Below are 23398 nucleotides of genomic sequence, written 5' to 3' on the forward strand. Positions count from 1 at the left end.
TGTTGAGGTGAGTTTAACCCTACTTGAACACCACCCCCAACTCCCGCCAGTCAGCAAGAATATTGACAATATTAAACCGGTCTGTGGTGCAAAAATGTTGGGGACCCCTGCGATACAGAATACAAGAGATAAATTATCATGTTACATAAACTAAGGTCTATTAACAGGAATTTAAATGGCGAAGGCAACTTGATCAAAGTTTACAATATTTAAGATATTAAGGGGAACTAAAGATAGAGAGAAAGTATTTATGCTAACTGGGGAGATCTCTGTGCTCTCCATTAGCTATACTCTGTGGAACTTCTCTGGCTAATTTCTGCCATCCAACTTGAATCACTTATTTCTACTATTTCCTTACATTTGTTTTATAAACTTACTAATTAAGTTCATAACTCCCATTAGACCCCAATTCCTTCCACTGAGAACAGATGCAAATTATTTAACATTTCTTCAATTTCCTTTCATTATAATTTTGTTTGTCTCTGCTTCTATCTTTGCTAATTTCTTCATGTTTGTAGGAACTCTTAATCATCTTTTTTATTTAGTCACATATCCTACTTTCCATCAATTTTCTGGTTACTTATTGCTAATTTTTAAAGCTCACAATCATAGGGCTTCCTTATAGACTCCTAACAGAAACAGGTCCTTCATCCCATTTAGTCTTTACCAACTTGATCTTCTGCCTAGAATCTACCTGCACCCGAACCATATCCCTCCAAACCCTTCCTATCTTAAGTGTTACAACTGAACGCACACCTACCATTTCTGCTGGCAGCTCGTTCCACTGATACTACCCTCTGAGTGAATAAGTTCCCCCTCGGATTTCCCTTCAGTACTTCACCTCTCACCTAAAACCTATGACTTCTAGTTCTAGTCTCACCCAACCTGAGGGACAAAAGCCTGCATGCATTCACCCTATCTACACCCCTCAATTTTGTATATTTCTATAAGATTATTTTGTAAATACTGTAAAGTTCTTTCAAAAACAGGTAACTTATGTAGTTAGCTACTTCTGGCAGAATTAGGGAGAAGTATATCTTCTAAAGTAAGTTTATCACTAAAAATTGTGAATTATCTAAATGTTTGCCATTGCTTCCTTAAATCTACCTTTTAATCTAATTTTTCACTCTACCTCAGATATATACCATGCCTCCCTATCTGATACACAATTTCAGACCTATCCCATTCCTTTCAAGTTTAATATGACATTCTTTCAATATTGATACTCTCCATAAAGAATTCTTTCCACTAATATAAACTTTTGTACTATTCCCCAGTTGGTTTCCACCGTATCAATTAGCTTGGGATAACTTGGCTCCATTTCATGAATTTGAAACTACATTTGCCAATTACATTTCCCCACAGAATTTAGCTGTCTCATTATTACTGGCATCTCTTATGACCGAATTTATTCACTAATTGTTTTGCTAAAGCTCCTGCATAATTATTAGGACCTCTGAATTATTTAGTGCCTTACTGGAGTAAAGTATGGGGGGGGGGTGGTGGGCGGGGATGTCAGAGATAATTTCTTCAGACAGAGTTGTAGATGTGAGGAACAAGCTGCCAGGAGTGGCGGTAGAGGCAGATACATTAGGGACATTTAAGAAACTCTTAGATAGACACATGGATGACAGAAAAACAGAGGGCTCTGTGGGAGGGTAGGGTTAGATTGATCTTAAAAGTTAGGCAACACATTGTGGGCCGAATGATACGTACTATGCTGTCATGTTCTATGTTCCAAATTGTTCCTACCTTTCGTGGTTTCACTCTCTCGAACCAAGAATGTGCCACGTGGATTTCCTGCATGTAATAGCAATCGCTCAGCATCCTTGCGGCCCATTTTACCAAAATACCATCTATAAACATATCAGGAATAAAGAGTATTGCTGATTTAACACTATTGACATGAAAAATATACATCCTTTAACCAAACAGGAATCCAAAACAGGAAATTAATGTTGCTGATGTAAAATAGATGACACAAAAATATGCTATTGTTAAGCTTTTTATGAAAAAGACTTTGCAGTGTTGCTTGAAAGAGTGAATTGTTCATTCGAGGGCTAGTAACATTTTCCGCTTAGGTAGCTTACAACTCAACTGTCATAAATATTAGGTTCTCCTAATTCAGCTAACTTGCATGCAATTTTCCTTTCCCCAGTTCCACCTGCTCATCATTCCCCAACTTCTCGTAGTTCCACCCTCATCTAGTTCCTATCCTATCCACCCCGTATACCTATATACTAACTATCCTTTTCTTTCCACACCTTTCCCCCACATTCCTGGTGCAGGATTTCAACACAAAATGTCAGCACACTGCTTTTGCCTACACAGATACGGCTTGACCTATTAAATTTTTCCAACATTTTTTTTGCCTACAGAGAGGTGGAAGAGGTCGAGGCCTCGTACCAGGCAAACAACCTCTTCCTCAATGTCATCAAGACTTTAGGAGAACTTGCACCACTCACGTCCCTCTTTACATCAATGGCAGAGCAGTGGAAACTACAAGCACATCGCGCACAACCTCTCATTTTCCCAGAACACGCAATATACACAATCAGGAAAGCTCACAAATACCTCCACTTTCAGAAGTCTGAAGAGAGGGACTATGCACATCTATGCAGAAAGGCTGATCACCACCTTCACTCCCCCTCTACACACCCCAAACCACCATTTTATCATTCCCTGTCAGTCAATTTATGCACTCTTGTGCCTAGCGTCACTTTATGGACATACAGTCAATCTATGTATATAAGTTATCTTATGTAATTATACACATTGTATTTTTTCTATTATTATATTTTTACCTTATTGTGTTTTATTTTGTTACACTAAGAAATAACTTTGAGCTATGACTTTACTGCACTTGACTTCAGGAATCTAAACAAAATTATAGAACAACTTAGGTTATCATCCTGGTCTGCTCCAAGTTGGATATTAGAAGGTCCTGCAAGCATTCTGGGACAAGGCAGGCAAAAGTGAATTACTAAATAATAATATGAGGTACATTAGCAAGATGTATTGTGTCAGCAAGCAGCTGAAATTTCAGACAGCTGTATCAACTTCCTGTAAGACTCGAAACATAAAAGCACTTACTCTTCTGCTTGGATGGAGTCAGCAGGAGCCACATAATTACTAGGAATGTAGCCTTTCTTTCCTGTAGTGATAGATCGGGCTTCCCACCAGTCACCTTCTCTGTGGGTCAGAACAGCAATAAGTACTCCGAATTATTAAATTAGCTTACAGTTGCACATTCAGGGAAACATTTTACATTAAACTAAACTGAATGATTAAAACTGGATTTTTAAATAATGCTAAAAAAAAATTGACAAGCAAAGCAACATAGATTTAAATAATACTTTTCATTCAAACCAGTGATTGCAAGAAATATAGCACCAATTTATACTTGTGGGTGTTTGTTGATACGTAGATGATGACAAGGAAACAGTTTTTTTCCTTAAAATAATTCTGCCAGTCAGCATACGGTCCTTGACCATAGCCCATTCCAGACCCCAAGGTCTTGAATGACAGGCACAATTCATATTTGCAGCTATAAGCATTCCACTAGGATGGACTTCAGCATGTTACTGTAACTACCAATAACCCCCAGTGTTAGAATTTTAGGTGCTCATATTCAAAGTCCAAACTGCTAGCATTCAAGTGAGATTTGTTGCATAACATTTGCAAAATAACCAAATATATAACTGATACAGTCCTGATGCATGGTTTCAATACAAACATCATTTTCTTCACCCAACAGATGCTGCTTAGTTCCTCTACCAGATTATCTTGACAGTACTTATTCCCACTGTCACTTGCAAAAAATGCTAGTTTTTTGCAAGTGACATGTTTGCTGTTGTGTGCTGGGGCAGCAGGCTGGGGGTAGCAGACAACAACAGAATCAATAAACTCATTTGTAAGGCCAGTGATGTTGTGGAGATGGAACTGAATTCTCTGACGGTGGTGTCTGAAAAGAGGATGCTGTCCAAGTTGCATACCATCTTGGACAATGTCTTCCATCCACTACATAATGTACTGGTTGGGCACACCAGTACATTCAGCCAGAGACTCATCCCACCGAGATGCAACACAGAGCGTCATAGGAAGTCATTCCTGCCTGTGGCCATCAAACTTAACCACTCCTCCCTTGGAGGGTCAGACACACTGAGCCAATAGGCTGGTCCTGGACTTATTTCCTGGCATAATTTACATATTACTATTTAATTATTTATGGTGCAACTGTAATGAAAACCAATTTCCCTCAGGATCAATAAAGTATGACTATGTCTAATCCTGAGTTTCCCTGCCACATCTGTTCTTAGGATAAGGTTTACCTTTCTAAAATAGCCAAGATGTCGTCTTTTCTTTCAGAAAACAGTGTTTCCCTTGAACCACTAGTGATGTTATCCTAATCAGCACCCCCTCAATTTCCTGCACGTCTGCTCTCAGCCCTAGCCCCTCCTGGGATATAATAGGGATAGGGTTCCTCCTGTCCTACCACCTTACGAGCCTCCGTATCCAGCACAACGTTCTCTGCATCTTCCATCATCTCCAATAGAATTCTACCATCAGGCACATCCTTCCTTCCGCGCACCCCTGCTTTCTGCAGGAACGCTCTCCTCCCTCCCAGCATTTATCCCTGCAACTGTGATAACTGCTGCACCTACACTTCCTTGCCCACCACTATCAGGAACCTAGATGCTGCTGAACTACTGAGTTTCTCCAGCATTTTGTGTGTGTTGCTCATGATTTCCAGAATCATGCAACACATTATTTTAAATTTCTTGTTGATTAATTCACCCCCATTCATTTGCCATATTTTCCATTTAAAGACTACAAATCTTGTAATAAAGACTATGAGTTAACTAATAGTATTAGGTAACGTAAGTACTTAGACGTAAAGAGGACACGGCAGGGTGTGACTATGAAAAATCTTCACAGAACTTAGAGAGCCTGATCAATTAAAATATGATCAATTTTTTGAACTATATAATGGGAACCAATCATGTTGATAACTTAAACAACAGGAATTCTGCAGATGCTAGAAATTCAAGCGACACACATCAAAGTTGCTGGTGAACGCAGCAGGTCAGGCAGCATCTCTAGGAAGAGGTACAGTCGATGTTTCAGGCCGAGACCCTTTGTCAGGACTAACTGAAGGAAGAGTGAGTAAGAGATTTGAAAGTGGGAGGGGGAGGGGGAGATCCAAAATGATAGGAGAAGACAGGAGGGGGAGGGATGGAGCCAAGAGCTGGACAGGTGATTGGCAAAGGGGATATGAGAGGATCATGGGACAGGAGGTCCGGGGAGAAGGACGGGGGACGGTGGGGGGGGGGGGGAACCAGCGGATGGGCAAGGGGTATAGTCAGAGGGGCAGAGGGAGAAAAAGGAGAGTGAGAGAAAGAATGTGTGTATAAAAATAAATAACAGATGGGGTACGAGGGGGAGGTGGGGCATTAGCGGAAGTTAGAGAAGTCGATTTTCGTGCCATCAGGTTGGAGACTACCCAGACGGAATATGAGGTGTTGTTCCTCCAACCTGAGTGTGGCTTCATCTTTACAGTAGAGGAGGCCGTGGACAGACATGTCAGAATGGGAATGGGATGTGGAATTAAAATGTGTGGCCACTGGGAGATCCTGCTTTCTCTGGTGCACAGAGCGTAGATGTTCAGCAAAGCGGTCTCCCAGTCTGCGTTGGGTCTCACCAATATATAGAAGGCCACATTGGGAGCACCAGACGCAGTATACCACCCCAGCCGACTCACAGGTGAAGTGTCACCTCACCTGGAAGGACTGTTTGGGCCCCTGAATGGTGGTAAGGGAAGAAGTGTAAGGGCATGTGTAGCACTTGTTCCGCTTACAAGGATAAGTGCCAGGAGGGAGATCAGTGGGGGGGGGATGGGGGGGATGAATGGACAAGGGAGTCGCCTAGGGAGCGATTCCTGCGGAAAGCAGAGAAAGGGGGGGGAGGGAAAGATGTGCTTAGTGGTGGGGTCCCGTTGGAGGTGGCGGAAGTTATGGAGAATAATATGTTGGACCTGGAGGCTGGTGGGGTGGTAGGTGAGGAGCAGGGTTGATAACATCAGTTTCTGTGCACTGGAGCAAACTTAGAAAAATCATTTCAGTTTGACTGTCCTAACTTGTAAGAAGAAAACCTTTAAACATACACAGGAAAAAAAAAACTACTGAAAGCTTTTAAAAAACACTATTTTTCAAAAGTACTCACGTATTGTTTATGATCTGAAATCTTTCACCCTTTTTAAAAGACAGATCTTCTGTTGTTCTTGCTTCATAATCATACAAAGCCACAAAAATTGTTACACCACCTTCAATAAAACATATACTAGAGTTACTACTAAGCTCCAATTTTCCCATTTTTAATAATAATTGATAGAACTAAAATTCTTGGTACCTTTCTGAAAAATTAAATAATTTGATTTGAAGAATATCCCAATTTATGGAAAAAAATCTTGAGGAAGAACCACAAATTACTACTTTTATAATGACACGAGAAAGCAAAATACAGAACGTCTCTGGGTTACCAATGGGATCCATTTTTACAAATGTTCATAATTTGATTTTGTCCTAAGTAGGAAAATACACAAAATCATTCAGTATGATAACTGTAGCTCCACAGTATTGACTGTTGTTGATGAGAATCAATTAGCATTAACTACCCCTGCCGAGCTACAGTTGTACAGAATCAGCATGCCCCACATTCAATGGTTGGTTTTGATGGATATAAAGCACCAGTTCATGTTACATTGTGTAATATAGTATCAAGTTCAAAGTAAATTTTATTATCAAAGTACATATATGTTACCACATACAACCTTAAAATGTGGGCACAATTAATAAATCTAAAAAATAATAGCCATAAGAGAATTAATGAAAAACCAGTCAACTAGAGTGTTCAACCAGAGTGCAGAAAACAACCAACTGAGCAAATACAAAAATAAAATAATAATAAGTAACTGAGCAATAAATAGAGAGCATGAGATGAAGAATTATCAAAAGTGGGTCCATTGGCTGTCAGAACATTTCAATGATGGGGCAAGAGAAGTTGAGTGAAGTTATTCCGCTTGGTTCAAGAACCTGATGGTTGAAAGCTAGAACCTGGTACTGAGGCAGCAGCAAGAAGAGTGCATGGCCTGGGTGGTGGGGGTCTCTGATGATGAACGCTGCTTTCCTACAACAGCGTTTCATATGCATGTGCTTAATGATTAGGAGGGCTTTGCCCATGATGGATGGGGCTGTATCCACTTCCTTCTGTAGGATTTTCCGTTCAAAATTACGTTTCCAGGCTGTTATGCAGCCAGTCAATATTCTCTCCACTATACATCTGTAGAAGTTAGTCAAAATTTTAAACATCATGCTCGATCTCCTCAAGATCCTAAGGAAGTAGCGGCGCTGCCATGTTTTCTTTGTTATTGTACTTACATACTGGGCCCAAAACAGGTTCTCCAAAATAAAACACCTTGGAACTTAAAATTGTTAAACCTCCTCAACACCTCTGATCCTCCGACAAGGACTGGCTCATAGACCTCTGGTCTCCTTCTCTTAAAGTCTATAATCAGCTCCTTGGTCTTGCTGACATTGAGCAAATTGTTGTTACAGCATCACTCAACCAGATTTTCAATCTCCCTCCTATATGCTGCTTCATCACCACCTTTAATTTGGCCTACAACAGTGGTGTCATTGGCAAACTTGAATATGGCATTGAAGCCGTGCTTAGCCGCACAGACATAAGTGTAGAGAATTGAGCAGGGGACTAAGCACACAGCCTTATGGTGTACCTGTGCTGATGGATATTGTGGGGGAGATGATGTTGCTAATCCAGACTGACTGGGGTCTGCAAGTGAGGAAATCCATGATCCAAATGCACAAGGAGGATTAGAGGCCAAGGTCTTGAAGCTTATTTATTGATTAGTTTTGAGGGGAAGATGGAATTGAATGCTGAGCTGTAGTTTATGAAGAGCATCCTGATATTTGCATCTTTTATTTCCAGATGTTCCAGGGTTGAGTGAAGAGCCAATGAGATGGCATCTTCTTTGGTCCTGTTGCTCCGGTAGACAAATCAGTTCATATCTAGATCTCTTATGCAGGAGTTGACTGGTTTCATCACCAGCCTCTCAAAACACTTCATCACTGTGAATGTAAGTGCTACTGGATGATAGTCATTGAAGCAGGTCACTACGATCTTCTTGGGCGCCAATATAACTGAAGCCTGCTTGAAGAAGGGTGGTACTTCTGAAGCAAGAGGTTAAAGATCTTGGTGAACACACCAGCTAGCCGATGAGCACAGGTATTTAGTACTTGGCCAGGTACCCCAATTGGGCTGATGCTTTTTGTGGGTTCACCTGGCTGAAGGTTGCTCACACATCGGCTTCGGTCTGAAATCCCAGGATGTGCAAGTTTGTGATAGGTCCTTCATGTTTTGATGGTCAGAGTGAGCACAAAAGGCACTGAGCTCACCTGGAAGTGAAGCTCTGCTGTCTCCTATGTTGTTTAACTATAAGAGGTGATAGTATTCAAGCACTGCTTGAATGGTCCAGAATTGCCACTTCACTTGTGGAATAGCTTTCCAGAGATCGTACTTAAACCTCTTGTAACTTTCTTGATCACCAGATTTGAATGTCTCTGATTTGGCTCTCAGCAGACTGCAGATCTCATGGTTCAGAGGGCTGCTGATCAGAGAAGACTTTGAATGATACAGTTGGGACACACTCATCTACAGTTATTTTAATAAAGTCTTTTACAACCATGGTGTGTATTCATTCAGACCCCTAAATGAGTCCTTGAATACAGTTCAGTCCACTGACTTGAAGCAATCCCACAGCCGCTCCTTTGCCTCCCATGACCACCTCTTTTGTCCTAATCTCTGGAATTTTGCTGTTTAGCCTCTGTCTGTATTCAGGTAGGAGAAGGACAGCCAAGTGATCAGATTTCCGTGTGGTCTGGGCATGGAATGGTAGGTGTTCCTATTCTTAGTGGTCTAGTATGCTGGAACCGCTGGCGCTACAGATTTCGTGCTGATGGTAACAGGGCAAGGTTTTCTTCAAACAAGCCTGGTTGAAATGTGTTGGGATGGACTGCTTCTTGTTTGGAGACGGCATCATGCAGTATAGCCAGTGCACAATTATAATTCGTCGCTGGTGGTATGTAAACCAAGATCAGAATCACGGATGAGAACTCCATAGGTAAAGAGCAGTTGATCCTGAGTTTATCATGAAGAATCAGAAAAAGGTGATTGTTAGTCAATTTCCAAGCCAACATTAACAGCCTCCTGAGGTGAAGCTAGCTGCTTGGATTCCTAACAGGCAATGGTATCTGATTACAGGCCACCCCACCACCCAGCCTAGCCCTCCCAAGGACTGTTTCTTGTTAGAATTTCATATTTATGGAAGCCTGTTTCTATGTACGGGTGTCTGCAAGTCGGGTGTTTGTAACCCAGGGAAGATCTGTACATCGTTTTGACAAAAAAAATTGATAATTCATTTACTTAAAGTAATAGATTTTGCTCATACTGATACAGATGATTATCAAGAGCATAGAACAAGAGAAAAAACAAAAGTCACATTTGAAAAAAAAACAACCTTGAAAGAGCAGCAGGGCAGCTTGATAATTCCTGCGATTCTGGGCCAGAAATTTCTGCATCTCCTTTCCTTCTATTTATTCTTCTAAAAAGCTACCAGTTTCAGCTCCATTAATTTTTTGGCAGGATATTCTATAATTTAATCCCATTCCTATGAGAGGTGCAACTGTTGCCCAATCATCTACTTCAGCATTGTTAATATTTAATTGTGTTCCCTATTTTTCGAACTCTATATCAAACAAAACTGTTCAAGTGCAGTCGTAAAGGAGCATGAGCTTCCTCCTCCTTGGAGGATATTTCTATCTTGTATAATGATGGGAGCAATCATTGCAATTTTTAAACCGAAACTGAATACACAGCCCCCGATGCAGCTCTTTAAGAAGAGGTGCATTTTCAAAATTGACTTGTAACTTGAAAATGACAACCTTAGAAAAGAATCCATGTATTTTACTTGCTTTCTCACCACTTATGAGCATTGATTGCTAGTTTAAAGACCTATGCATTATCTAATGTCTGACATCATATTTGTTTTGTTCTGTCTTCCATTATCTATCTTATTGGGCTTGCCTGTGTATATTAAAATATTAATTTTTAATAGCAATAGCCCTACCACTGACATGGGAATGGTGACCATTTCTGATCTGTACTTTACACTTGTGATTCTAGCTTAAAACTTTGCCATTTTTGCATGGAATAGAATCTAAAGGTTAATCATTTTGATTATGATAGATCAAGAAAACGTATGAAATCTAGGTGGGCAACATTCACATGATCCTTAATGATTTGCAACATTAATTACTCCCATATAAATTACTCCACTAAATTGTAGCCCTATTAGAACTCATCCTAAATTAGTGCTGGCCTTCCATAAGACCTAGAAATTGATGTGGCTCCCAAAAGGCAAGAACACACCTGTTACAGTAGGAATAGTTCCATTCCTGTGAACCCTGGATGTCTGCTGAGAATATACTCTTGAAAGTGCAGGTAGTCTGTTTGGTTGACAAGCCTATCGGTGAATATCTGACAGGAAAGGAGCTGGAAATCCCACCCTTACACTTCCTGTGAATACTCAAGAATATAGGAGAAAAAAGACAAAAATGGATAGACAATAAGGTTTTAAAGTGGGAGGTGCAAAATGCAGTTCTCTACCCTGAGCTGTAAGCTAAAATAATATTTTTTGCCATAAGCAGTTGTACAAAAATACCACAACATCTGTTGGCATGTAGTATCATTGACTATATTATTCTGCATGTGTTCAGACATTATATGTGAATAAAGTGGAATGTGCCTTCACCAATTTGTACATTCACTTAAAACACAATGAAACAAACTATTTACATCAGGCCTTGACTCAGTTATATTTTGAAATCTACACAATGAACATTTGAAACAGGACACATAAACACTATTATCTGCAGTTCAAATTACATTCCTGCACAATGTAATCACAAAATTATTAGTCACTAAAGACTGTCATGAAGTATATTTTCTCTAACAGCATTCCGCTTTACTGCTTCAATTTATGCCATTCACCATTTTAAAATAAGCTTATTAAGTTTGGCAAAGGTAATTTTCTAATCTGAACATATACCAACAATAATTAAGGAACAATGGTGACCAGAAACAGCAGCAGTTTCTTGAAAGGACAGGGGTCTAGAACTTCTATTGCACCCAAAACTAATTCACTAAACAATTTTCAGTGTGGCCTCCTGCAGCAAATCACTTGTTTTCAGTTGCACCAAGGGCAAGAAAGACTGGGACTTGTGCAGCAACTTGGGAAGTCGATCAGGATGTGATCTGAGTGGAAGGCAGGTGTAGGAGGATTGTGCTCCAGTTGGTGAGGGATGGTGGGAAGAAGGAGAATCATAGCCAAAGACTGGCAAAGGTACCAAAAATCAAATCCATGAACGGAGGCCCAGAAACAAAGCCTATGATCGGAAAAGAGATTTCTTGGGTATGCTGGATCAGAGGAGCCTTGTGAAGTTGAATAAAATGGAGGTTAAAGTAGGGGGTAGGTAGGTAGTTTAGAAGGAACATCTCCCATAGGGGTCCCAGTACAGGAAGTTCTGGCTACCCCAGGAAAACCTATTCTATGTTCCCCTGCAATGTTCCAAAAGGAGCATTACAAATGGGAATATCATCCCATGTGGCCTTGAATACCTGGAGTCACTGTGTTTCACACAGGGAAACAAAAATCAAATTTATTTATTTATTTATATTTATTTAGAGATGCTGCACAGAATAAGCCCTTCTGATTTTTCGAGCTGCATCACCCAGGAACCCCTGATTTAACCCAGCTTAATCACGGGACAATATCCAATGACCAATTAATCTATTGGTACATCTTTGGACTGTGAGAGGAAACTGGAGGACATGCAGAAAACCTCATTCCACAGAGAAAAAGTACAAACACTTTACAGAGGATGATGGGATTGAATTCCAAACTTCGACACCTTAAACTGTAATAGCATTGTGCAAACTGCTACGCTGCCATGGTGCCATGACACAGTATTACATGAATTGCCAGCATACTTAATTTTTTTCCTTCCGTTCTATAGCTTTTATACTTCAATTTTTATCCCTTGACATCATGCACATGTTACATCATGAAGGGCCCACTAAAGAGTCTTTAACTCAAAACATTAATTCTATTTCTCTTTCTGTGTTGAAGCCTGAATCACTCAAGAATCAATGATCAACATTATTCGCTGAATATATTTAGATGTATTAAGAATTTGCTCTGGTGTGTTGGCGTGACATGCAACAAAAAACATTCAACAATTATAAAGAATAAAGAATTATATAAAAATAAGAGGTTAAAGTACAGATGTGGAATAAAATGTGCACAAATACATACATACCAACATTTATTATGATGTAAACAGCATTATTAAAAAGTGGTTAAAGTGTATACAGTGCAGTATTAATGACTAAGATAATAGTAGGGATGGGGGCTAACGAGAATGGTTAATCAGATTAACTGCCTGGGGAAGAAACTTTTAAGATGGCCTGAGGTTTTATTTTAATAGCATTATAGCGCTTTCCAGAAAGAAGCTATTGGAAAAGCTGGGCGAGTAGTGCCCACAATGATATTTCTGCCCACTGTTTTTTTCCTGGACACATGATGGTAACTGCAGCCAATGACTTTTCTGCTGACCTGAGAGTTCATTGTAGCTTTTGCATGTTGTGAGAGGATGTTGCACCAAACCAGACAGTAATGGCTGATGTGAGGATGTTCTCCACGATGGCAGTGTAGAATTGCAGTGGTATGCTCAGAGGAAGTTAAAATTTTATCAACTACCACAAGAAGTACATCTTCCACCGAGCCTTTTTGTTGATGGAGGAGCTAAGGTTTTCACACATTTCTTTTATGATTTTCAGACTCCATAATTGTTTAATTTTCAATGACTTATCTTGAGGCGCATAGACAATTATTGGCATGTGTAGGAACTGTAGTCAGAAAAAATTGATCTAACAGTTTCAGATTCTCAAGATTGTTCCACACTGGGAATCTGAAAAAAAGTACAAACATAATCTGCAAAATTTGCCGGTAGAAAACAGAATGGAGTCTAATGTAAATAATACCACAAATTTACCTCAGGAGCCAACATGCTGCAACTGAGTTGTTGTTAACAAACAATCTGGGCCTTCCAACTTAACTAGTAATTCATTTTTGTCAAAACTGAATTGGTTGTAATGGGGAAGAAATTGCTAGCTTTTTGATTTTATTGCTTCTCTAGAAGTTCACTGTAAATTTATCAAACAATAACAACAATCTAAATAAGTTGCCTTTATTTGTAACATTGCAGCAAAAAAGAGATGTGGTCAATCCAATGTTTGACTGCAAGATAAAACTCAATTATGTAAAATACCATGATGAATAATGGAATTCCATATTGAGAAGATGGAACAATTCCATGCTGGCATATATTTTAACTTGAGCCAGATCTTTCTTTGTTCATTGAAATTTAATAATGCAACTAATTAATTCCTTCTTCATTTGATTGTCAGTCTATCCTTAACTATACTACACTTGAATCACTTTCCTGTTAAAGCAAGTTCCACATTTAATATCACTTTTTGGGCAATCCTACACCCATTTACACTACATTTGAACTGAAGATAATATTAAATATACTATAGGACAACCCTCCACAGAAGTGCTCTTAGTTGTTTTATATATTCATTCAAGGGATGAGGGCTTTGCAGACTGAGCCACCATTTTATTTTCCATCACCAAATGCCCTTGAGAAGATGGTGGGTAACTACTGCAAGGATTGGGTATACCAGCCCAGTCAATATAGTATGGAAAACTAACTACCATTAGAATGAGAAAATGAATTCAATTTTATTTTGTTTCTATTGTAAAAAAAAATAAAAATGTGTTTTGGCAATGCTTTGTTAAAAAGGGAAAGGGATACAAATTTCACAAAAAGTGACAGACTCTAGATGTCCTCTAAAGATAGCTCCTATTTAAATATCAAATATCGCTGTGATGATTGTACGATCTACTGTCTGGCGACAATAAAGTATAAAGTTAAGTAAAGTATTTGCACGGAATTGTGAAGCCACTTTAGGAGTCTCTTAATGCCAGCAAAATATAGCACAACTAATGTAAAGTGCAACTTTGAATATGAAAGTATGGTTTCTAGGTGATTTTGGGTTCTAACACTTCATAAAATGCAAGAAATGTTAGCAAATGAACATCGATTACCCAAAAGTCTGGTTGTTACCACAAGATAATTTTCTTTATTCCATTCAAATGCTTCACAATTTTGTTTTGTTACTTTTGTTTTAAGTATCAGTATTCAATGTTAGAAGCTCACTTTGACAACAATGCATGCCTTATCATCTGACTCTAAGTCATAGAGTCATAAGGCACTACAGCACAGAAACAGGCTCTTCGGCCAATCTAGTCTGTGCCGAACTATAATTCTGCCTAGTCCTATTGACCTGTACCTAGGCCACAGACTTTCATATCTCTCCCATTCATGTAAGTACTTATGCAAATATTTCCTAAATGTGGAAATCAAACCCATTTCCACTACATACACTGGCAGCTTGTTCTACACACTTGTGGAAGTTGCGGTAAGGCAAGTTCACTATAAATCTCATGTTTAACATTACCTGGCTCATGTGGCCCACTTGTGACCAGTAACTTTTATCTTAAACAATGCAGTTGATTGGATAATACTATTCTAAATGTATGGGTTTTAGAGTTCTTTGACCTAAGAAACATGGAAATGGGATGATGGAATCGGTAGGGGTAAACATGGGGATGCCCACAAGGGGTATATTTTTGCTTGCTGACAGCCTTGCCACTGGGCTCAAAGATGTGCTCGAGTCAAGGCAACTTTGATAACAGTTTTCCAAACTCCACCATAGAATACACAGTTTACTTTAAATAATCCATTCCTGAACTGTACTTAAGAATTTGTATGATCTTCATTCTGCCTGTTGTAAAATGCCACCCAACATAAGCAGGCATGTAATTTTTTCTCCATTGAAGACCTTTCCTCCTGATGATACTGAAAGAAAAATTAGTGGAATATTTTGGTGCATATGCGGTGTGTGCATATCATGTAACAGCTGAGGTGGCGCAGCTACCTTCTCTCCTGTTCTGCTCTCGCAGCTGAACCGTTTTGCCTTAACAAAAGCCCGCATCCTTGTAGCCAATGTACTGAATCTTATTATGCCTTAGGAATAGCACATGATAACGGACAATTATGAAAATTACATGGGTTTTTCACTGCTTCAGAACTCCAATAAAACATAGTGAACCTTTTAACTATGGACCTTTTCCTGCTTTAAATAGTTACTGCAATTGCTGTTATAAACTATGCGGCTCATATTAACAGGAAAGATGAAATAACTAGAGGGAACAAATGAACTGACTCTTTTGCTAAGGAAGCAACAGCACATCATTATGGCCACATAGCACTCGAGTGTGATCAGGCTGCCTATTCTTTCCAATTTCTTTTATGAACTAGCACAATTACAGAATGATACATCTGTGGCGGAACAGACTTTAAAAACTATAAAGGCTGACTGGTATAATTGAAAATGAGAGATTCTCGACCATAGCAAAAAATGTAGCAGCAACTGTATGATCTGCCAGAGATATAATCCCAAATGACATCACTGGTATTTGCACTGCCATGAGGCAGCAAACATCTGGCTGCTAACACAGCTTTAGTACTACTGGGGTGTATGGGGTGTCAGGGAGGGGTAGCACCTCTGGTGGGGTAACATGTCGCGTCCTTTTCAAGGCGGTTAGTCCACCTTTGGTCCCCACCTGGCACTCAGCTCTCACCTGTGGTTCCCCGTAGCTGTTTGCATGTGACAGCGGCCACACCCCAGGCAACGGCTTCGACAAGCCGGCTAAACCAGGTGAGGGTAGCCGACGGGTCTCAAACCCTCGGTGAGATAGGGAGTTGTCTATCCCAGCAATGTGAAGACAGACTCCGGCGGATTGAGCCGATGAGACCAATGGAAGGTCCAACGGTCAAGAAGGCGGTCTCTGCAAGCGTCGTGAAACGTGTAGAGCAGGACAAGATACAGAAGACGTCCTGGTCATCCACTGCGCCTAGTCCCATCTCCAGCCATCTCGACTCTGTCTTGCCACTGGATCCAGATGGGAATTGGGAAGAGAGAGTGAGGCTGACGCTGCGCAACTCTCCCTCACTTAAATCCAATCATGCGCTAGTCTCAACACCATCAATAATGGTGTCAAGGTCCTCATCGACATACGATGGACGAACAACAAACAACAACTACACAACATGAGCCAGGACACCCAAAATCAACTAGCACCAGCCTTTCTGTTGTCTGAGAGAAGCGGTACTTGTGTCAATATTAGCCAGGAGTACTGCACGTACATCCCTGATATCAACAGCCAACTGTCCCTGATGAAACTGTCATGGAGTTTCACAGACTCTGCATTACTAAAATTTAATCAGATTTTTATTGTTTTCTATAGGACAAAGAGGAAGGAGTGTGAAAGTTGTGGTAAGGCAAGCTTAGCCTGAAGCAGTTGCAGTCAAGCAAGACCTTTGAAGTGAGACCACCAGAGTCACCTCTACTTACTAAAGATGAGATAGGCTGGAGTCACTTATGACCTCTAGTTCTGGTTTCACCTAAGTTTGGTGGAAAAAGTCTGCTTACATAAACCTTATCTATACCCCTCATAATTTTGCATACCTCTATCAAATCTTCAGTCTTTCCCCTGCACTCATTTTCAGGAAATGAAGTCCTAACCTATTCAACCTTTCCTATAACTCAGGTCTTGGCAACATCCTTGTAATTTTTTTTCTGTGCTCTTTCAATTTTATTGATATCTTTCCTGTATGTAGTAACCAAAACTGCACATAATACTCCAAACTAGGTCTCACGAACATTTTGTATAACTTCAATATAACATTCTAACTCCTGTACACAATAAGTACTGCCGTACTTTGACTTATGAAGGTCCTATCTACCGGTGACGCTACTTTCAAGGAATAATAGATGTGTATCCCAGATCCCTCTGTTCTACTGCAGTCCTAGATGCCCTATCATCACTGTTTAAGTCGTACTCTGGTTTGTCCACCCAAAATGCCACATCTCACACTTGTCTGCATGAAATTCCACCTGCAATTTCTCTGTCCTTTTTTCAAGCTGAACAAATCCCTCTGCAAGCTTTGATAGCTTTCCTTGTCCCCCACTACACCCCCAATCTTGGTATCATCCGCAAATTTACATTATCATCCGCAGTTTTCATTATCATCCAGGTCATTGGTATGAATGACAAATAACAATGAACCCGGCACTGATCCTTGCTACACACGACTTGCCACAGGTCTCCAGTCAGAACGGCAACCATCTACAACTACTCTCTGGCTTCTCCTGCAAAGCCAACATCTAATCCAATTTACTACCCCATCCTGAATGCCAAGTGACTGAACCTCCTTAACCAATCTCTCATATAAGACCTTGTCAAAGTGATACATCTCAAGGTAACTTTAGAAGATAGGTATAAAAAATTAGGTCTTAAATTATTCCTGCAATGTAAAGATCCACAACAGTTGGACATTTAGAATCAATATGGAAGAGGAGACTGTATACTCTAAGGCTGGTGCTGCTACTCACCTGTAACACCGCTTGTGTATTGGGTGGGAACAACAGTAAATGATGAAGAAGCACCTCCAAATGGTGCCATTCCAGCTGATCCACCAAACGGTGTTATGGAATGTTTGTTGAAGTTCCCAGATTGTCCCTTTAATGCTGGTGATTGTGTCATTTGGGTGGGATCAGGACCATACTGAGTAATATTTGCAGCAACAGTTCCAGCAGCGTCGCCTGGTTTATACTTCATAGCTGGCTCTTTGTCCTCCTTGCTCTTTATGCAACCCATAACTGAAGCTGCAAACAGGAGAGAACTGTAAGTAACTGTAACTGTAAAAATTAAACTGGCTTTAAACATGAAATAAAACAAAGCATATAACAGCAGGGTATAAACAGTGCATCTGTGCTTATACATGGTTACAAAAACAGAATGAGATCCTTCGACGAGATTAACTGGATTTGGGCTAAAGAGTTGTACGCCAGACAACAAAGGAATTATTTGTCATGCTTTTCTCCCAGTTACCTCCCCATGCCCCCCACTAACCCTGAAGATGGAAAAACTGAGGATCAACTCTCAAAATGAAGGTTATCAAGCATGGACACAAGTGATCTTCAAAAAAAGCAACAATGATAACCATAGCAAGAGTGAACAACAGTGAGAATACAGCTGGTGACTGAGGTTTAGGTCAACAAGTTGAAGAATACGCTTAGTAGAGCATAATCACCTGGCCAAATTTTGAAGAATCTTTTTCTGTACAGATATTTAGTGTTTTAAGAAGAAAGGAATATGTTTTTAGTGTTGTGAATATTTTTGCACAAGCCTTGTGCTTTTGCAGGGTAGTAGAGAATCCACATGTGAAGTCTTAATGTAGAAGTACTTTTCTTCACATGAGAATTTAAATTAGAAAATCAAATGGTATGATGAGACAATGTCCAATCAGATTATCCCATCAGCAAAGAATTTGCTTTATAAAGCTGCATCAGGACTTAAACCTAAATCATTTTTAAGGAATAAAGAATTAAAAGGAAATAAAACTAAAGAAATCTCTTGCAATGGATTTCGATATTTCTTCGACCCATTCTCAGGAATCTTGATTCCTGCAGAAACCTAACAGGCCAAAACAGCATGTTAATTCAGATGCATTTCAAGATGTAACACTTTACAGTAAATTCAATGAAAGGACTTGGATTACAGAAGAAACAAACAATCTGCAGGTGGATCTCAACACAAGCCCAGCAGCATTTGTGGGGTGGGGGGGTGGGTGGAGGGTGGAATGGTGGTGCGAAAGGAATTGTAAATGTTTCAGGTGAAAACCTTGTAAATAAAAACTTTAAACCATTTTGAAAGAAACAGGTATGAAATGAATGCATGATTATCAAAATCATTCATACACTTAATGGCTCTAATGGCAAATCCCAACGGGGTGAGCCTGGTGGTTTATTAGCTGTCATAGCTGTTCTGTGCTTTGACAGCCCCTATTCTGCACTCAGTTATAATGCTTCGAGTAATTAGTAATGAAACCTCATTGCCTGCCATTTGTTTTGCATATTACCTGTCAGGTTTATACTTGCATCTGCATGTAGGCATGGGCTGCTTCACTAAGAGCAGTTGTGAATGCAATAGAACACTGTCCAATCAGACACAATCACTTTTCTGCATTTATAACAGAAGGTTGTTGATGGAGATGATTGGAATAATGGACACCATCCTGAGAAATTATTATAGTGGCACCTGGGTTGAGATGATTGGTTCACACTTCCCTTCATGTTACAACTACAGAAAATATTAGAAAAACTCAGTTCAGCTAAAAACTAAATTCCAGGTCTGTGACCCCCTTCTCATCAGTACTGATTTAAATTGTTTTTCATTTACTTTTATCTTATTTTGTGCTATGTACTCTATCTGAAATATTACACAAACAGATGGATTATGAGCAAAAGCAGACAACTTGACTGCTCCCATTTGTACCATCATTTAATAAGGCTATAATTAATCTTATGTGCAACCTCAATTTTGCATTCCTGTACATAGAGTAACCTTTCAATTCCTCCTTGAAAGATTCCCTTTTAAAAGATTCTGCTTCTATGACCCTTTAAGGATAGTTCCAAAGACTCAGATAAAATGAATGATATTCAATATAACCAGTGGTCACTAGTCTAAATTCTCTCAAGGAAAAAAACATTCTCACATCCACGCAATAAAGGCGACCCAAATTTTTTGTTTCCTATAAGGCCCAACTCACTCTTCCACACACCAGAGAACAGCCTCACCACTCCAATCTTTCCTAGTGAGATCAAGGATCTATGTCAGATATTCATTGAAAAACATCTCTCTGAAATGTTTCCAATGCATTAATATCTTGCCTTAAATAAACATTTACAATACTTCAGATGTGGTCTCATTAATGTCCTTCATAAATGAAGCATAATCTCCCTTGTTTTGCATTCAGTTCCCCTACCAATCAATACACAACCGGATTGTAATAGTTTTCCTAACTTATTTCCATAACTGAATAATGAACTTTTGCAAATCACACGCCAGAATTCAGTACTTTCTCATTCAGTTAAAAGGCTTCTATAGCTTTTCAAATTATAACTTCTAGCATTGTCCTTATGACAAATCAAAGTTTTCTCCTTAATGACCATTAACCTTAGTTTTACTGAGTCTCTTGGTACCGCATTTGGTTCAATCCTGTTTCCTGAGAAAACTGACAAGTTCACATTTTCCCACATATACCCAATTTGCCAGAACTTTTCTCACTCAATTTATGTACGATCTTCATTGCTTCACAACGTACGTTCTTACCTATCCTTGCGTCATCAGCAAATTTAGCAACTATATCTTTGGCACCTTTATCAGCCATTTACAAATGATGTAGAGGCCCCAGCACCAATCCCTATAGCACACCACTTACAACATAGAATCTGGAAGTTGTTACAGTTTGTCAACCAGATAAAGACCCATTAATGTTCACTGTTTCCTATTTGCCATCCAACCTTCTATCACAAATATGTTACTGCCTGTACCATTAGGTTTTATTTTCCACAGTACCATTTAAGAATGCCTGCGGAGAGGCTTAGTATAGCCAGTGGTTTCCCTTTATTCACATCACATCACTGTTTCAAAGTACACCAATAAATTGGGAAAACATAATTTCTCTTCAACAAAATTGACTTGACTTGAAGTTACAGCTCCAGCCATGAACTGTTAAGAACTGATCCTGGACATACTTCCCACAGGCAGAGTAGCAGGGACATTGGATGCTTCCCTTTACTCGTAAACACTGCAGGAGCAGCACTTGACTATTGTAATTGCTACCTCAAAAACTCCAACACTACAGAGGAGAGCAGAAAACCTTAACTTCCACCACTCAGTTTCCTTGCTGAAGCCTCTTGAGACAGAAGTTCAGCTTTTTATCTTTTAAAAACAGCACCTCAATCTCAACACAATGACTGCTCCAAAATGGCTACTCTTCCCTACCTCCGCTTCTCTTTAATCCTAATTTTGGACAAAGACTAATGAGGCTAAGAATCAATTCACTCTGATGGAACCACCACTGAACAGGTTATAAATATGTGCCACTTGACAGCAGGCAAGACCCCCAACCCTTACTCTGCTGATAACGGAGAGCAGATTAATCGGTGACAATTGCATACATCTTACTTTCAGTTAGTAGATCATAATTGGAGATATTTCAATACACCAGCTTGTTGATAGCTTGCAACTGTATGGAGCAGTTCTCTAGCAGTTTAGTATTACAATTAGAATATTTTCAAGACATACACTACTGTGTAAAAGTCTTGGCCACATGTAAAAAAATTCTGTAAAATGACAATGCTTCTAAAAATGAAAAGTTTCTAAATGTTAAAAAATTACTATAAATAGCAGTAAATGGTAAAAAACTAAATCAAATCAGTATTTGGTGTGATAACTCTTTGACTTTAAAACTGCATCAATTCTCTTAGATTTTATATGAAAATGCAGTTTTTTAAGAAAATCAGCTGAGTTGTTCCAAGCACCTTGGAGAACTTGCCACAGTTCTTCTGCAGACTTCGGCTGTCTCATTTGCTTGTCTCTCTAGGTAACTCCCGACAGCCTTGATAATGTTGCGATCAGGGCCCTGTGGAGGTCATACCATCTGTTGCGGAACTCCTTGGTCTTCTTTTTGCTGAGCAAGTTTTTTTGTGACCCTGGATGTTGTTTGGGGTCATTGTCCTCCTGCAGAATGAAGTTAGGACCAATCAAATGCCTCCCTGATTGTATAGCGTGATGGATAAGTATCTACTTGTACTTCTTAGCATTGAGGATTCCATTAATTCTGACCAGATCACCAACTTCCTTGGCAGAAATACAGCCCAAAATCTTTGTCGTGCCTCACTGTCGGCTGCAGACATTCATCCATGTAGCACTTTTCAGCTCTTATATCGACAAACTGCCTTCTGTTTGAGCAAAAAATTTCAAATTTTGACCCGTTATTCCAGAGCATTTGCTGCCATTGTTCAGCACCCTAGTCCTTGTGTTTTCAATGCTTAAAATAAATATTATCAAAGTGCATATATATCACCACATACAACCCTAAGATCTGTTTTCTTGCGGGCATACTCAATAAATCGAGAATAGGAGCTATAACAGAATCAATTAATGACTGTCAAACTAAGGTTTTCAACAGAGTGCAGAAGACAACAAACTGTGCAAATGCAAAATGAAGATACAATAATAAAAATAAATAAGCACTAAGTATCAAGAACATGAAATGAAGAGGCCGTGAAAGTGAGTCCATTGGTTGTGGGAACATTTTAATGATGGGGCACAAGTGAAGCAGAGAAAGGTTATCCCCTTTGTTCAAGAGCCTGGTTGAGGGGTGATAACTGTTCCTAAAACTGGTGGTACAAGTCCTGAGGCTCTTGTACCTTCTTCCTGATGGCAGCAGTGAGAAAAGAGCATGCTCTGGATGGTGGGGGTCCTTGATGATGGATTGTTGTGACAGTGTTTCATGTAGATATGTTCAATAATTGGGAGGGCTTTACCCGTGATGGACAGGGAGGAGACAACCTCTCCTCCTCCACTCTCACCCTGAACATCGGCGTGCCTCAAGGCTGTGTGCTGAGCCCTTTTCTGTACTCCCTTTTCACCTATGATTGCATTCCTGTACATGGTTCTAACTCCATAAACAAGTTCGCAGACAACACCATGGTGGTTGGCCTGATCAGAGTGGATGACGAGACGGCCTACAGGGACGAGGTCCAGCACCTGGCCGCGTGGTGTGCCAACAACAACCTGGCCCTTAACACTCAGAAGACCAAGGAGATCATTGTGGACTTCAGGCATGCCAGGAGCCACACTCACGTCCCCATCTACATCAACGGAGCTGTAGTGGAGCGTGTATCAAGCTTCAAATTCCTTGGTGTCCACATTTCCGAGGATCTCACCTTGTCCCTGAACTCCTTCATCCTGATCAAAAAGGTGCAACAGCGCCTTTATTTCCTACGGAGAATCAAGAAAACTCACCTCTGTCCCAAGATACTGACGGACTTTTACCGCTGTACCATTGAGAGCATACTCACCAACTGCATCTCAGTGTGGTGTGGCAATTGTCCCGTATCAGACCGCAAAGCACTCCATCGTGTGGTGAAAACTGCCCAGCGGATTATCTGCACCCAATTCCCAACTACTGAGAACGGCTACCATAAACGCTGCCTGGGC

The 23398-nt window shown here is 40.0% G+C and overlaps 1 protein-coding gene across 1 annotated transcript in view; it reads right to left on the minus strand.

The window, feature by feature from the left end:
- The window catches only part of yes1 (YES proto-oncogene 1, Src family tyrosine kinase), a 68403-nt gene that overhangs the window by 21861 nt on the left and 23144 nt on the right, over positions 1-23398 (minus strand). The window contains exons 2-5 of the mRNA XM_072255858.1: positions 17719-17991; positions 6223-6322; positions 3094-3192; positions 1753-1856 (exon numbers count right to left, since the gene is read on the minus strand). Coding sequence (XP_072111959.1) covers positions 1753-1856; positions 3094-3192; positions 6223-6322; positions 17719-17983 — 568 coding nt within the window. The 5' untranslated portion in view covers positions 17984-17991. The remainder of the gene's footprint in view (positions 1-1752; positions 1857-3093; positions 3193-6222; positions 6323-17718; positions 17992-23398) is intronic.

Source organism: Mobula birostris, chromosome 1, assembly GCF_030028105.1.
Source record: "Mobula birostris isolate sMobBir1 chromosome 1, sMobBir1.hap1, whole genome shotgun sequence".
Taxonomy (NCBI): Eukaryota; Metazoa; Chordata; class Chondrichthyes; order Myliobatiformes; family Myliobatidae; genus Mobula; species Mobula birostris.